Source organism: Euleptes europaea, chromosome 2, assembly GCF_029931775.1.
Source record: "Euleptes europaea isolate rEulEur1 chromosome 2, rEulEur1.hap1, whole genome shotgun sequence".
In the NCBI taxonomy this organism is placed as follows: domain Eukaryota; kingdom Metazoa; phylum Chordata; class Lepidosauria; order Squamata; family Sphaerodactylidae; genus Euleptes; species Euleptes europaea.
The window spans coordinates 68,004,242-68,017,744 of NC_079313.1; the positions used below are offsets into that span (position 1 = coordinate 68,004,242).

The 13,503-nt window shown below is 43.1% G+C and overlaps 1 protein-coding gene across 1 annotated transcript in view; it reads left to right on the forward strand.

Annotated features, from left to right (window-relative positions):
- Nucleotides 1-13,503, forward strand: part of C8B (complement C8 beta chain) — a 46,894-nt gene that overhangs the window by 11,590 nt on the left and 21,801 nt on the right. The window contains exons 3-6 of the mRNA XM_056845195.1: nt 1,051-1,189; nt 3,670-3,811; nt 5,830-5,962; nt 9,034-9,231. Of these exons, the coding sequence (XP_056701173.1) occupies nt 1,051-1,189; nt 3,670-3,811; nt 5,830-5,962; nt 9,034-9,231 (612 nt within the window). The remainder of the gene's footprint in view (nt 1-1,050; nt 1,190-3,669; nt 3,812-5,829; nt 5,963-9,033; nt 9,232-13,503) is intronic.

The window sequence follows — 13,503 nt, forward strand, 5'->3', positions numbered from 1 at the left end:
AGTGTCAGAGTAGGATTGCCATGGAAGCGTTCTGGGTGACCTTGGCCCAGCCACACACTCTCAGCCTTACCCACCTCACAAGGTTGTTGTGAGGTTAAAATGGAGGAGAGGAGAATTTTGTAAGCCACTATGAGTCCCCAAAGGGGGGGGGGAAGTGTGGTATAAATGAAGTAAATAAAAAAAATTGGCTGGGCCAATTCAAAGTATCAGACACCATGTCATTGCTTAGTGGCATGCATCATCAGGCTTTTGGCAGCCAAGCAGGTTTGCAATGACCATGGCGGAAACTGAGGATGTATGAAAAATCCAGTCTATAAAAAGAAGTTTCCAAGCAGAAGTTTCCAAACTGAGAAAGTTACCTGCACCATTATGGAAGGAAGAAAAGAGACAAGACAGTAGGACAATGGTGACATAGTCCCCCGAGCACAGATGATGAGCTCACTGTAGAATCGTTGTAGATCTTAGTATAAAGCATTTTTTAAGTCCCTGGGCCAAATGGATCTTCTATTGGTAATATCTGCCTCCTCAATTAACAATCTAGGTCTCTGCCTGCAGAGTAGGAGAAAGAGAGGGGGGCATCAATTACAAGTGAACAAAGCAAGGAAGAATAGTCTTCAAGTTCAAACAGTTCTCTGGTGTTGCTAGTAATTGCCATTCCTGTTCTGAAATGAGCCATGAAGAGTTGTCTATCACTATGCTATACTAGAGTACACAAAGGAATATGTTGACAAATCACTATCTAATTGCAGAGCTAGGCTTTTAGTTGATGCAGGATTTTGTCCCTGGCATAGTACTTTTAAAAATACTATTTCCATCCAGAAAATATTCTCAACATTTTTAAAAAATTAAAAAAATCAAATAACAGAAGTTTTACTAGTGTGCTTGACACGATGGTATGTACCATTATATTTCCTCAACAATTGGATAGGATAGAGAGAAATAAGACCTTTGCTATAAATGATTGGTACTAGTACTAGCAGAGATCGGTACTAGCACTCTGCAATATACGCCTCATAATTTAAGAGATTCTTTATATCTATTCTGTTACAGTATAGATTTGCCCGAGTGGAACGGCCTTCTCAGTTCGGCGGTGACCCATGTGATTACTCGGACAAAGAAACTGAAGTCTGTGTTCCAAACAGCCCGTGCAGAAATACAATTAGATGTGAAGGCTTTTTGTGTGGTACAGGTTAGTGAAGTAGTGAGTGGCTTTCCTTAATTTGAAACCAGTGATGAAACTTGACCTAAAACTTGACCTATAGGACTTGACCTAAAAAAGAGCCACAATAAGAATGTTTGGGCTTGGCCTTTTAAGCAAACCTGTAAGTTACATTGCTTAATTTGTAGGAACTGAAATCTGATATTATTCATAAGATGAAAAGTTTCAAAAGACACATTCACGAAATGTGTTAAAAGAATGGATCACAGAAGGAGGCAACAACAGACTGTATATATGCCCACGAATTTGTGAGATAACAGGATAGTTTTTTGTTTATGGAATGTATTTTGCTGTTAGCTTCCCTTATAGATTTATTTTCAGAAGCCCAACTAGATCAGAATAAAGATCATACGTTTTGCCGTATATCATTTATGAACACTTATTGGGTTAAACTAGGCCTGTCCATTTGGTAATAATTTCTGCTGCTGCATTACCATTTTCCCAGCAGCAGTGCGCTGGAGGCAAATGGCTTATGGACGACAAAGACTTTCTTAGATGACTTGGGTAATAAACTACAGCCAGGAGCAGGGAAGAAAGAGCCATTGAGAAACTGCTGTGCCAAGTGCTTGTGGATCAATATATTAACTCAAATTAAACACAGCTAGTTAGCTCAGATTTCAAAAGATAATTATTGTTTTAAAAAAACACCTGCAGCCACCATCATCAACATTCATAATGTATTAAGAACCACTCTGGGAGTGCTGATAGCTTTTCCCACATCAAAAATCACAGTACAAAACAGTAGAGATTTTTTAGGCACAGCACCACAGTCTCGATTGCTGAAGCAAGACAGAATGCCAGTTTTTCAATTAGGGTGAATAATATAACTAAAACATATTTATGTGTTTAAATGTTGCAAGGGGTTCTTAGAATTGCAAAAAAATTGAGTTTCTATAATGTGTTTGGTTAAATTGCTTGTGTATGTATAAAGTTCTAGGAAAGAGACTTGGCATTAAGGTTATGGGTGACCTTGGCAAGATCAGATTTGATAGAAAGCAGGCAATACTGGTTTTCCAGAGTTCGATTCTAGACTCGCTTTTAAAGTAAGCATTCCACAAGGCCAGAAAGCAGAGGTAGGAGTAGACTGGGACTGGAGCAAGCAAGCTTGAGATGGATACATAAAGCAAGGAAGGGCAGGAAACAGGCAGGATGCAGGACAGGAAGCCCCTTTTGAGAATGTAGAAGCCACAGCATCACTGTTCCAGGGCAAATGGAAAACCATTAATCGCTGTGCTCTAGATTGGCAAAACATAATTGTATAAAGAAGAATCACTAGAATGTCTGCTGTGAGGATGAAAGACAAAAGAGGTGCCCTACCCATTGAAACCTAGATTGAGTTTCCGTAGATGCAAGTTCAAGACGAGCAGCCCGTTCCTGAAGGGGGGGGTAGATAGGCAGTGGCCAGGAGCAGCACAGCTGTGCCGCCTCCACAGAGGTTTCACAGTCAAAAAAATAAATGTTTAAAAGACATTTTTAAAACCCCTAAACTCCTCCATGGCGTTTCACGGGGCTACGACCGCTATTTTGCTGGTGTAGCAATGCTGCAGTGTAGAGGGGCATTCCTGGGATGAAAGGGGCTTGGAAGCTGACTAACGTCAGCTCCGCCCTTGGGAACGCCCCCCAGATGCTGGCGTGGGCACTTGCTTCTGGGTTTTTGCTGCTGCGCAGCAGCAATGGCAGCTGAGTCCCGGGCTGCAGTACCACTCCCCAGCACCAGCATAAGCGCCCCCGTGCCAGCGTCCATACCACTTTATCATGGCGCAAAGTGGCATGGATGCTGGTACAGAGTTACACTGTGCCTTCCAGGATTGCAAGGTTCATCTAAGTCACTGGCAGACTTAGGTGTGAACATATTTTTCAGGCGTTTTAATGGAACTCTTAAGGACTAGGAACATGACCTTCAAAATAATGAAAGCATAATCCTCTGTGCTCAGTACAGGCATCCAGATTACATCCATATGGCTAGATTATGAATTTGCTACTTGTTGCAGCCATGCCACCCAATATGTCTAGATTTCTTGTGCTGCTGACAATTTCCTATAGATATCTCCTAAAACTACAGTGTAGTTTGCCTCTGATTCCAACAAATCTGTTGGACTCGGTAAACTCATTTTAATCATTTACTCATACCAAATTATTAAAGATGATTAGATAAAAAAGTAGATTTGGTTCATAACATTTTAATGCCTTTTGAACGCCTATTTCCCCCTTGGTTCTCACAATATCCCTGTGAGGTAGGTTATGCTGAGAAAGGGTGGCTGGCCCAGGGTCACCAAGTGATTTTTCCATGGCTGAGTGGGGATGTGGATTTGGCTCTCCCAGGCTGTAATCTGATACTCAAACCAGTGCACTACACTGGCCTGGTAAAGAAACTTGAAATAAAGCCTCCAAGTTTTGCGAGCAGGAGATTAACCAATATTTCATCAATTCATTCCCATTCTGTGTCAAAGGAAGATGCATTAATCGGAGGTTGCTTTGCAATGGAGATGACGACTGTGGGGATCACTCAGATGAAAAAAACTGTAAGAAAGTATATAAAATGTGCAATCGAGAGACAGAACAATACTGGGGGATCCAGATGCTAGCAAGTGGGTAAGCACCTCTGTATTTTCTACCAGTAGCCTTTACGCCAAGCAAGAGAACTTTCATTTCAGATTAATTTGGCCCCACATTTAAAAACATAGCTGGCCAGCAATCTTATGGATTCTTGGAGGAGAGTGTGTGTGTCTGATGCTTCAGGATTAAATTCCACCCCTCTGACTCAACACGACTGACCAATTACTCCATTTGGAAACACAATGCATGTGAACCCTTGTGTTCATGGACATGACTCTTTCCCCACAGTCCTCTTACACTAGAAGCTTCCTTTGATGACCCTCCCTCCCCCACACACACCCAGTGACCCCCTACTCAGTGCCCAGAAGACGGCCAAGATGCCCTCCCTCTCATGATCTGCCTAAGGTCATAGAATCAGTATTGCTGACAGATGGCTGACAGAGAGTTCCTATGTCTAGATGGAAACTCTTTTGATTTAATTTCAACCCGTTCGTTCTGATCTGACCTTCTGGGGCAACAGAAAACAACTCGGCACCATCCTCTATATGACAGCCCTTCAAATATCCCATGATGAATGGATACAGCCAAGGAAAGAATAAGCAAAAGTGTCCTGTGACATCTCAAGACAACTTCCTTCTCTTTCCTTCTTTTCCTCCCTTGTGGGCTGGAGGGGCACATCATTATATCACCCAGCCTCTCTCAAATAAGCATTCAATCTCTCCTTTACCTCTTCCCAGATGCTCCCAAAAGGTAGAATCAAAGCCCAGAGGGGGGATCAGTATGGTGCTCACTGACCCTGACTTTCTTGTGTTCATCAGCACTGAGCGTAAGCATGGAAAACTTATCTGTATGTAGGCATGATGGAGAAAGCTTGCATTTTGCTTTTCCTATCTGCCTAGATGTTGGGATAGGGTCTGCCGTCATCATCCTATTTCCCCTTCGCTGCTTTAACTTCACACAATTTTAGAAAATCTGAATAGGACCTCTGTCACATTCTATTAGGCATGTGTAGGAATTGCTCAATCCTTGATATGTTACACAAATTACGGACACTGCAATCTGTCACCAGCCATATCCATGAGTGATTGGCCATTAGCTGAATACAGTCAAATTCTGCTTGACTACTGCTGTAAATGTGCCAAGGAGATGAAAAGCTGATTGTCTTCCTGTGAGAAATTATCTCATCTCTTCTCATTGAATTTTGTGTTCCACTGATTATAAGAAACCAGCAAACTGAAAATGCATTGGACATTAATTCTTGTGATTTAAAGGTTTCCTTATTTAGAATGTATTTGTTTGCTTAGAATATTTTCTGTTTCTTTTCTGCTATATAGTGCTTTACATTTTTGCCCAAGTAAATTGAATTTATGGCTTGCAGTCTGTTTCACGAAGGGGCAGAGTTGTTTCTTGGGGCATCCCAGGTCACCTTTGGCTACAGTACGATGGATTGATTCAGATCAGGGCTCAACATTCCAGTTTCAATAAATTTTCAGTCAGATCTATGATCTTGATATATAGTCCAGCATATGTGAAATGAGAAGGAGAATGCTTAAATACACAGTGAATTGGCACACTAAATGCCTGTTCATCACAAGCAGGGAGCTGACCCCTCAGTGTGCTGTTGGGCTGCCCACAAGGGGCCCAACTCTATTCATTGGGCTTATATGTAGCATGGTACATGTAAGGAGAAGAGGGCTGAGCCCTATGCCTTCCTTTTTGAACCCCAAACCCATTGCTACTGTGAGAAAGTGGGGTATGTGGGGAACCTACTAAATAATCGCAATGGAGGAGGGAGGAGGTATGCGAGGCCTGCCAAGTGGTGGGCAGGCCCTCCACAGCTCTCCTCCACCCATCACTTAGCAGGCCCCCACACTTTCCCAAAGCATGCTCAGCAATCCCCCGGCATCTTAGATGCCTCCACCACTCAGCAAGATTCTCCACATCTCCCTGGGCAGGCCAGACTATGAAACAGAATCCACAGCAACTGCAATTAACTTATTTTGTGCACAATTGACAACTAGTGAGCAGACTTTATCTGCATCCTGTTTCCCCAGATTAAATATCTTCACAAATGATCTGGAAGGATTGGTTTTTGATCATAGATATTATGCTGGAGCATGTGCTCCACACTATATCGCAGACACCAGATTTAGAAAACCCTACAATGTAGAAAGCTATTTGGCAGAGGTAAGTATCAAGGAGCTATATGTGCAGATTAAATGGATGGCATTGTTGATCCATTATCACCACATTTTAAAACATGAACTTGTGGCCAAGTTTTGATTTACATTGTTCTATTTCATATGGATATCAGATAACTTGGGAGATTCTGAAGTACCTCATACAATTTGTAGAGATAATCCTGAAGGTTCGCTCACAGAAAAAATCTGGTGTCAGAGGGTTCATTACCGGTTCAAGAGGGCAACTTTCAGACCATTCAGAACATGAATGTAAATCACTGTACATGTAACTTACCAGTAAGAGTAGTCTAATTTGCATATGAGGACTAGAGGCCTATACTAATGCTACAGAGGGTCCACATATGCATTTCAAGTGAATCACTGGTGTTTCTTCTACCAGCTGGTCACGACTTGTTGAGCATGGGGGTGAACACAGGATATGAGCATTGGAAGAGATCTTGTGTGTGAAATATTCTAGAGGTGTTGCTTTGTTACACTCTTGCAATAAAAAGTGGTACCTTAATGGCAATCAGGTTTATTGTGAGGAAAGCTTGTGTAGGCTAATAGACTTTAATCCATGAAAGTTTATGCCACCATTCATCTGACCTGGATGACCCAGGCTAGCCTGATTTTGTCAAACCTTGGGAGCTATGAAGGGTCAGCCCTGGTTAGTTCTTGGATGGGAGACCACCAGGGAAGTCCAGGGTTGCTACAGAGAAACAGGGAATGTAGGGCTGTTGAATTAAAAAAAATCGGTATAGTTCAGATTCGGCTGAATTCGGCCCGTTTAGATTCTGGATATGCCGAAGTCCGAACTCCCCCACTTCGGGTCCGTGCAATTCGGCGGGAATTCAAAGTTCAGGAAAAAAATTCGGCCGAATAAAGCCATTAAAAACACAACCAAGCCTTTCAGCGGCTCTGGGGGGGGCATTTTTGGGGGTAGAGGTCCCAAACTTTCAGCGGAGCTTCAAAGGACCCTTTTTGCCAGACCCCCCAAGTTTTGTAAAGATTGGGTCGGGGGGGCTGAGATATGGGCCCTGAAAGGGGTCCCCCCACCCTTAATGTGTAACTCCGAGTAGAGCTTGCCGCCCACGCACAAAGCTCCCAGCCCCGACAAACAGCCGAGAGCAAGGGCGGGGCAGGTTTGAAAAAATTTGCAAAGCAATACAACTGCAAAGCAACACAAGCACGCAATGCAACACTTTTGCAACAGTGCAAAGCAACACCTGACACCTGGGAGTTTGCAAACCATGGAAAGGGACAGAGGCAGCTAGCTATGCATAATGAGCAGGAAGGGGTGGAATTTCTCCTTTTGCATTGGACTTGGGACCAGGCAGATGCATTCTTTAAGTCACCATTTGAAAACCAGTTTTGAGCAAGCATCAAAATAACCTAACTGATCTTATGAATGAGGGAAAACCTGAAGACACAAAACTGAAGCCCCCCCTCAAACCAGGGAGAGAGAGACTGGAGGGGGAACACACACCCCAGGCAGAACCAGCAAAAGCCCCCTTTGGCTCCCCCCCCCACCCAAAGAAACTGCTCCCTCCCCACACACACACAGACTCTGCTTCCCCCCCACACACACACACACAGAAAGGAAAAATTATAAAGCCCCCAAAGGGGTCTTACTGTGGCTGTCTTCTGTTCCATCAGGAGGGGCTAGGAGGCTTGGTAATCCAATATGATTCCATTTGTATCCAATATGAGATCCATATGTATGCATCTCTCGAGGGTGATCCATTCATCCCAATAGGGAAAAGGGGAAAGCCCATATCTCGGGGGGCCCTGACCCAATGTTTACAAAACTTGGGTGGTCTCTTAAGAAGCCTTGTCTGAAGCTCCGCTGAAAGTTTGGGGTCGGCACACCCAAAAATGCGCCCTTTGCAACCACGGAAAGAGAAAAGGGGGGAGCCGATATTTCTGCCCCCACTGAACCCATCTTTACAAAACTTGGGTGGTCTCTTAAGAAGGCTTGTCTGAATCTCCGCTGAAAGTTTGGGGTCTGTACCCTCAAAAATGCACCCCCTGCAGCCCCGGAAAGGAGCGAATGTGCACAAGCACCCCCCCCACACACACACACAGGAGGATTTCCCTCTCTCTCTCTCTCTCTCTCCCTGGCCGGGCCGCACATCAGCTGATTCCTCCAGTATTCAATCCTGACTGATTGGCCAGAAGGAGACCCAGCTTGGCCACTGATTGGCCGGGGGAGGAGAATGCTGCTTACTGATGGTTATGCTGCTTACTGACGCCCCGAATTTGCCAGATTTATTTGTGAACTCCCGAACTCGCTGAATTCAGCTCCCCGGTTGCCCGCCAGTTTTGAGTTTGGTTCGTCCCGAACTAAAAACCGCCGAATCAAGGGAAATTCGGCTGATTTTCAGTTCGGGCCGAACCGAATCAACAGCCCTAAGGGAATGGCCAATCATCTCTGCTCACCGTTTGCTTTGAAAACCCTGTGGGGTCACCGCAAGTTGTCTGTGACTTGACAGCAAGACCCCTTTTTGTTTGTGCATTTATTGTACATCCTCCCTAACATATGCTTCTGACAAAAGTTTAGAAAAGCCAGTCATCTTCTGAGTAGTTCTAACCTCTTGTTCCTACAATAGCTACCCTTAACAAAGACCCAGTTTTGAGGAACTCTGCTTAGGGCTTACTGGAATATCAAAAACTGGGTGAAGAAGACTTAAGATATACCTTTCACCCATGTTTCTCTGGTAAGTTTGGCAAATCCACTTATTATGCTCAACAGAGAAGGGGCCATAGATCAGAGGCAGAGCACACATTAGAGTATTTGCTTTGCATTCAGAAGGTTCAACCCTTGGCATTCCTACTTAATGGATCACAGGTAAAGAGATTAGTAGATGCAGATGCCTGTAACCGCAGTCAGTACTTAGCTAGATGGCCCATTTTGAGAAGGCAGCTTCCTATATTCATTTAAAAACCCCTGTATTAAAGGCACTAGTAATATTTATGTCCAGTACATCTTCAAAGTGTAAACAACATTTAAACAAGTTCCTAGTGTGAAATTATGTTACAAAAATTCAAGCACTTTGCTTTTTCTTGCTTTTTATTTAGACCAAAGGCAAATATGAATTTACATTGACTGGGTATGATTCTTATTCAAGTTTTGAAGAAAATGTCTCCAAGGCAAAATCAAAACAAGAAAGCTTCAGCATTGGAATAACCATACCAAATACTTTTGAATTTGGTTACAGTCAAAGTGATAACAGGTACAAAAGGTTCAGTGAGAGGACAAAAAGGTTTTCTTCAACGGTAAGCATTCTTATAGATAATTATATACAAGTTTGGGGAAAGAAAGTTTGATTTGTTCTCCAAGACTACCATATTCATAATGGAATATCAGTTTGTGGAAAACTATGTCAAATTCTTGTCAAATGAGGACAGTGTGAAGTATTTTGCTCAGTCAACAGCAACCAAAATGCAAACACTATTTCCTCAGTCCAGAAGGGAAGTCCATATGTAGAAGTCTGTTCCTTCGTGCAAGCCACCCTTCCTGGATTAAGTTTTGCATTGAGAGGAAAGGAACTAGTATCTGTGAATGCATGCCCCATGCTCTTGCGCAACACATGTGCTGCCTAACATAAGCCTATACAACTCATGGGCCACCAAGCTAGACCATAGTTCTGATTTGCAAGTTTGACAACAGGCAAAACAGGAAGGTGATTATATCCTTGGTGGTCCGACACACATGAATTGTTCCCTGCTGAATTATACCAAAAACATATCTAGTTCAGAATGCTGTTTCCAGCAGCAATTAACCATATGCCTCTGACAAGCTTCCAAACAGGGCATGAGACAGTAACCCTTCTCTGTTGTTTGTTGGATGGCTACATGCTTGGTGCTTCCTACTAGCTACCATGCCTAAAATTGTCGATAGATTGCAACTTCATGAATTGTCCTCCCCCTCTTTTAAGAACCCAAGTGAACTAGTGACTGTCAGCAAACCTTGTGGAAGTTAATTCTGTGAGTTAATTATGCATTGTGTAAACACATCCTTTTTTATGTTCTGAACCTACTGCTGGTCAACTGGAGTATTATGGGAGAGGGAGAACTAGCAAGAGTGGCTGCCAAAGGAATCAGAGCAGGATTAAGGGGAGGGAATGAAGTCAGGGTCAGGAGGGTGGAAGGAAAGGAATGTGGGCGAAGGGAGCAGAACCAAAGGCAGTGGGATAAAGGAAAGCAGGGACCAGGCAGGGAGGGAGGCAGGCAGAAGAATGGGGAAAGCAGGAGACAGATAGTAAGGAGAAAAAGTGAAGGCAGTGTGGGAAGAGTGCCAGCATTGGGGGGTGGATAGGATATTCCCTTCTCCATTAGTCAACGCGGGGTCCCTGTTTGAATTTAATATTTTTTTGCCACACAGTTATTGTCTATTATTTACTTGGTACAAAAGATTGATAGGTCTATTATTTTCAAGAACTGGATCAGTTTCTAAGAAATTGGTGTTGACTACTTTTCAATCCTTCTGTTTTTAAAAAAGCTGATTTAAATAACAAAATGAATATTTTTATAAAACTGAGGCATTTCACACTAGTAAATGCATTCAGCCTTAGTTACTTATTAATTTATAATTGTCCTATTAGCTTTACAATTCCATTGTTTATTTTGGGGTCATTTGTATAACAGCTATTCAAGTTCCCATGCCAAACCAGTGGTTCAGGTGTGGCTATCTTCAGCATCTTCTACAGGAACATGGTGGACACAAGCCTGGCTTAATACTTGCCACGTGTATGGTCCAGCCTGAATCTAGACACTTGTCCGTCTTGATTGTCTAGCCTGCAAATGATCCACAAATATCAGAGACCAAGTCGTTAGAGGAAAATTCAGATAGATAGCAGACTGCATTTAAGGATTCAATATATTTGTGTATGTAAACAGGGAAGGTTGGTCCTTGCTAGTACTTGGATGGGAGACCACGAAGGAATACCAGGGTTGCTATGCAGAGGAATGCAATGGCAAACCACTTCTGTTAGTCTCTTGCCTTGAAACTCTATGGGGTTGCCATATGTCAGCTGTGACTCGACGACATTTTACATACATATACAGGGAAAAGACTGGGATGGTTAAAAAAAATCTTGATAGACTACGTAAAGATTCACATTTGAGTCTGATAACTATATGGTGTGTGATACTATTTTCAAAAGAGTAGCTGTGTTACAGCCAATTCCTGAGCTGACAGAGTATGGAGAAGGCGGGGAAGAGGCGCAGCGGCACCTCTTCCTAAGCAGTTTTGCGTATGCCACAAAACAAAAAAAGCCATCTCACGGCTTTTTTGCTTTGTTTTACCGGGGCCTTTTGCCCCGGAATGCCACCGGAACGTCCCCCTGCACTGGCGGAGGGGGGAGGCACGATCCCGCGATGCTCTGCCACACAATTACACGTACCTATGCTGGGGGCGAGGTCACGCCGCCTCCTATCCACTTTCGGCATATTTCTCAGGAATGGTTTGTTAGTTTGTTTTGGTGGTGGTGGAAAATGCTGTCATATCCTTGGTGGTCCCCCATCCAAGTACTAATGAGGGCCAATCCAGTTTAGCTTCCGAGATCTGATGAGACTGGATAGCCTGGGCCATCCAAGTCCAGGCAAGTCTGTTGCAGCAAAGTGACACCTTTAAATCTAATCAAGTGTACTTCAGAATAAACTTTTATGATTTAGACCTCATGAAAGCTTATGCTGAAATAAACTTTGTTAGTCTTAAAGTTGCTGCATTTTCAGTTTTTCTTTATATCCATGATATACCATGGATCATTGGGGTAGATCACAATTTGAGAGGAGGACTGGATTCAAGGCCTCTACCATCATGATTTCTTCAGAATCATTTTTTCCAGGAGCAGTCTCTGAGACAACTGCTGTTCTGTCCTTGCAATTTCCAGAGGGATGTCAGCATGCACACAAAAGGCCATGCTAATGTTAGACTGGTGAAACAAGACAGGTGCTGTCAGTTCAGAAAATGGCAATAGAAGTAAAGAAACCAAGCTATTCAACTGCAGGGCCCTCATGACAGTAATGCATAATGAAAACTGCTTACAGGCTTTATAGTTTAATTATAGACTGAAGCAAGCCATTTCACCTTGGGAGAGTTGATGCTGCCACTGAATTCTCTGTTCAGGAGAGCAGTGTATGCTGCATAAAGTATGAACATTGTCATTGTAGATTCTTATGCTAGCCCACAAAGTTGTAGGATTTCTTCCAACCCAAAGCACAGTCCACTTCGTACTTAAAAATTGGAACAATTTTTGCTTTGAAGAGGATAGGGAGAAGCTTTTCTCCCTCTCTCATAATATTAGAACATGGGGTCATCTGCTGAAGCTGGAGGGTGAGAGATTCAAAACAGATAAAAGGAAGTATTTCTTCACACAACGCATAGTTAAATTGTGGAACTCCCTGTCCCAGGATGTGGTGATGGATGCCAACTTGGAAGGCTTTAAGAGGGAAGTGGACATGTTAATGGAAGAGAGGGCTATCCATGGCTACTAGTCAAAATGAATACTAGCCATGATGCATACCTAGTGTCTCCAGGATCTAGGGTTGCCAGGTCCTTCTTTGTCACCAGTGGGAGGTTTTTGGGGTGGAGCCTGAGGAGGGCAGGGTTTGGGGAGGGGAAGGACTTTGATGCCATAGAGTCCAATTGCCAAAGTGGCCATTTTCTCCAGGTGAACTGATTTCTATCAGCTGGAGATCAGTTGTAATAGCAGGAGATCCATGACAACTGAATGCAAGCTCCATGGAAAATCAGAGTTTCTTATTCACAAACTCATATTCCAAAGTTCAGTCTGATCCCAGTTTATGGGAAGGAAACAAACGCAATTGGATCAGGGGAATGCTGTAGACATAGTTTATCTTGATTTCAGTGAGGCTTTTGATAAGGCTCCACATAGTATTCTTGTTGACAAATTGGGAAAATGTGGTTTAGATCCTATTACTGTTAGGTGGATCTGCAACTGGTTGACAGATCTCACCCAATGAGTGCTTGTTAATGGTTCCTCATCCTCTTGGAGATAAGTGACTACTGGAGTGCCTCAGGGATCTGTCCTGGGCCCTGTGTTGTTCAACATCTTTATAAATGATTTGGATGAAAGAATAGAGGGGATGCTTATTAAATTTTCAGATGATACTAAAATGGGAGGGGTAGCAAATATGGTAGAAGACAGAGCCAGGATACAGGATGATCTTGACAGTCTGGAGAATTGGGCTAAAACTAACAAAATGCACTTCAACAAAGATAAATGTAAAGTTCTGCACTTAGGTAGGAAAAATCAGATGGGGAAGACTTATCTGAGCAGTAGTGTGTGTGAAAAGGATCTTGGGGTCTTAGTAGACCAAACACTGAACATGAGTCAGCAGTGTGATGTGGTAGCTAAAAAGGCAAATGCAATCTTGGGCTGTATCAACTGAAGTATAGTGTCCCGATCACGTGAAGTGATTATATTGCTTTACTCTGCTCTGGTTAGACTTCATCTAGAGTACTGTGTTCACTTTTGGGCATGACAATTTAAGAAAGATGTTGACAAGCTGGAACATGTCCAG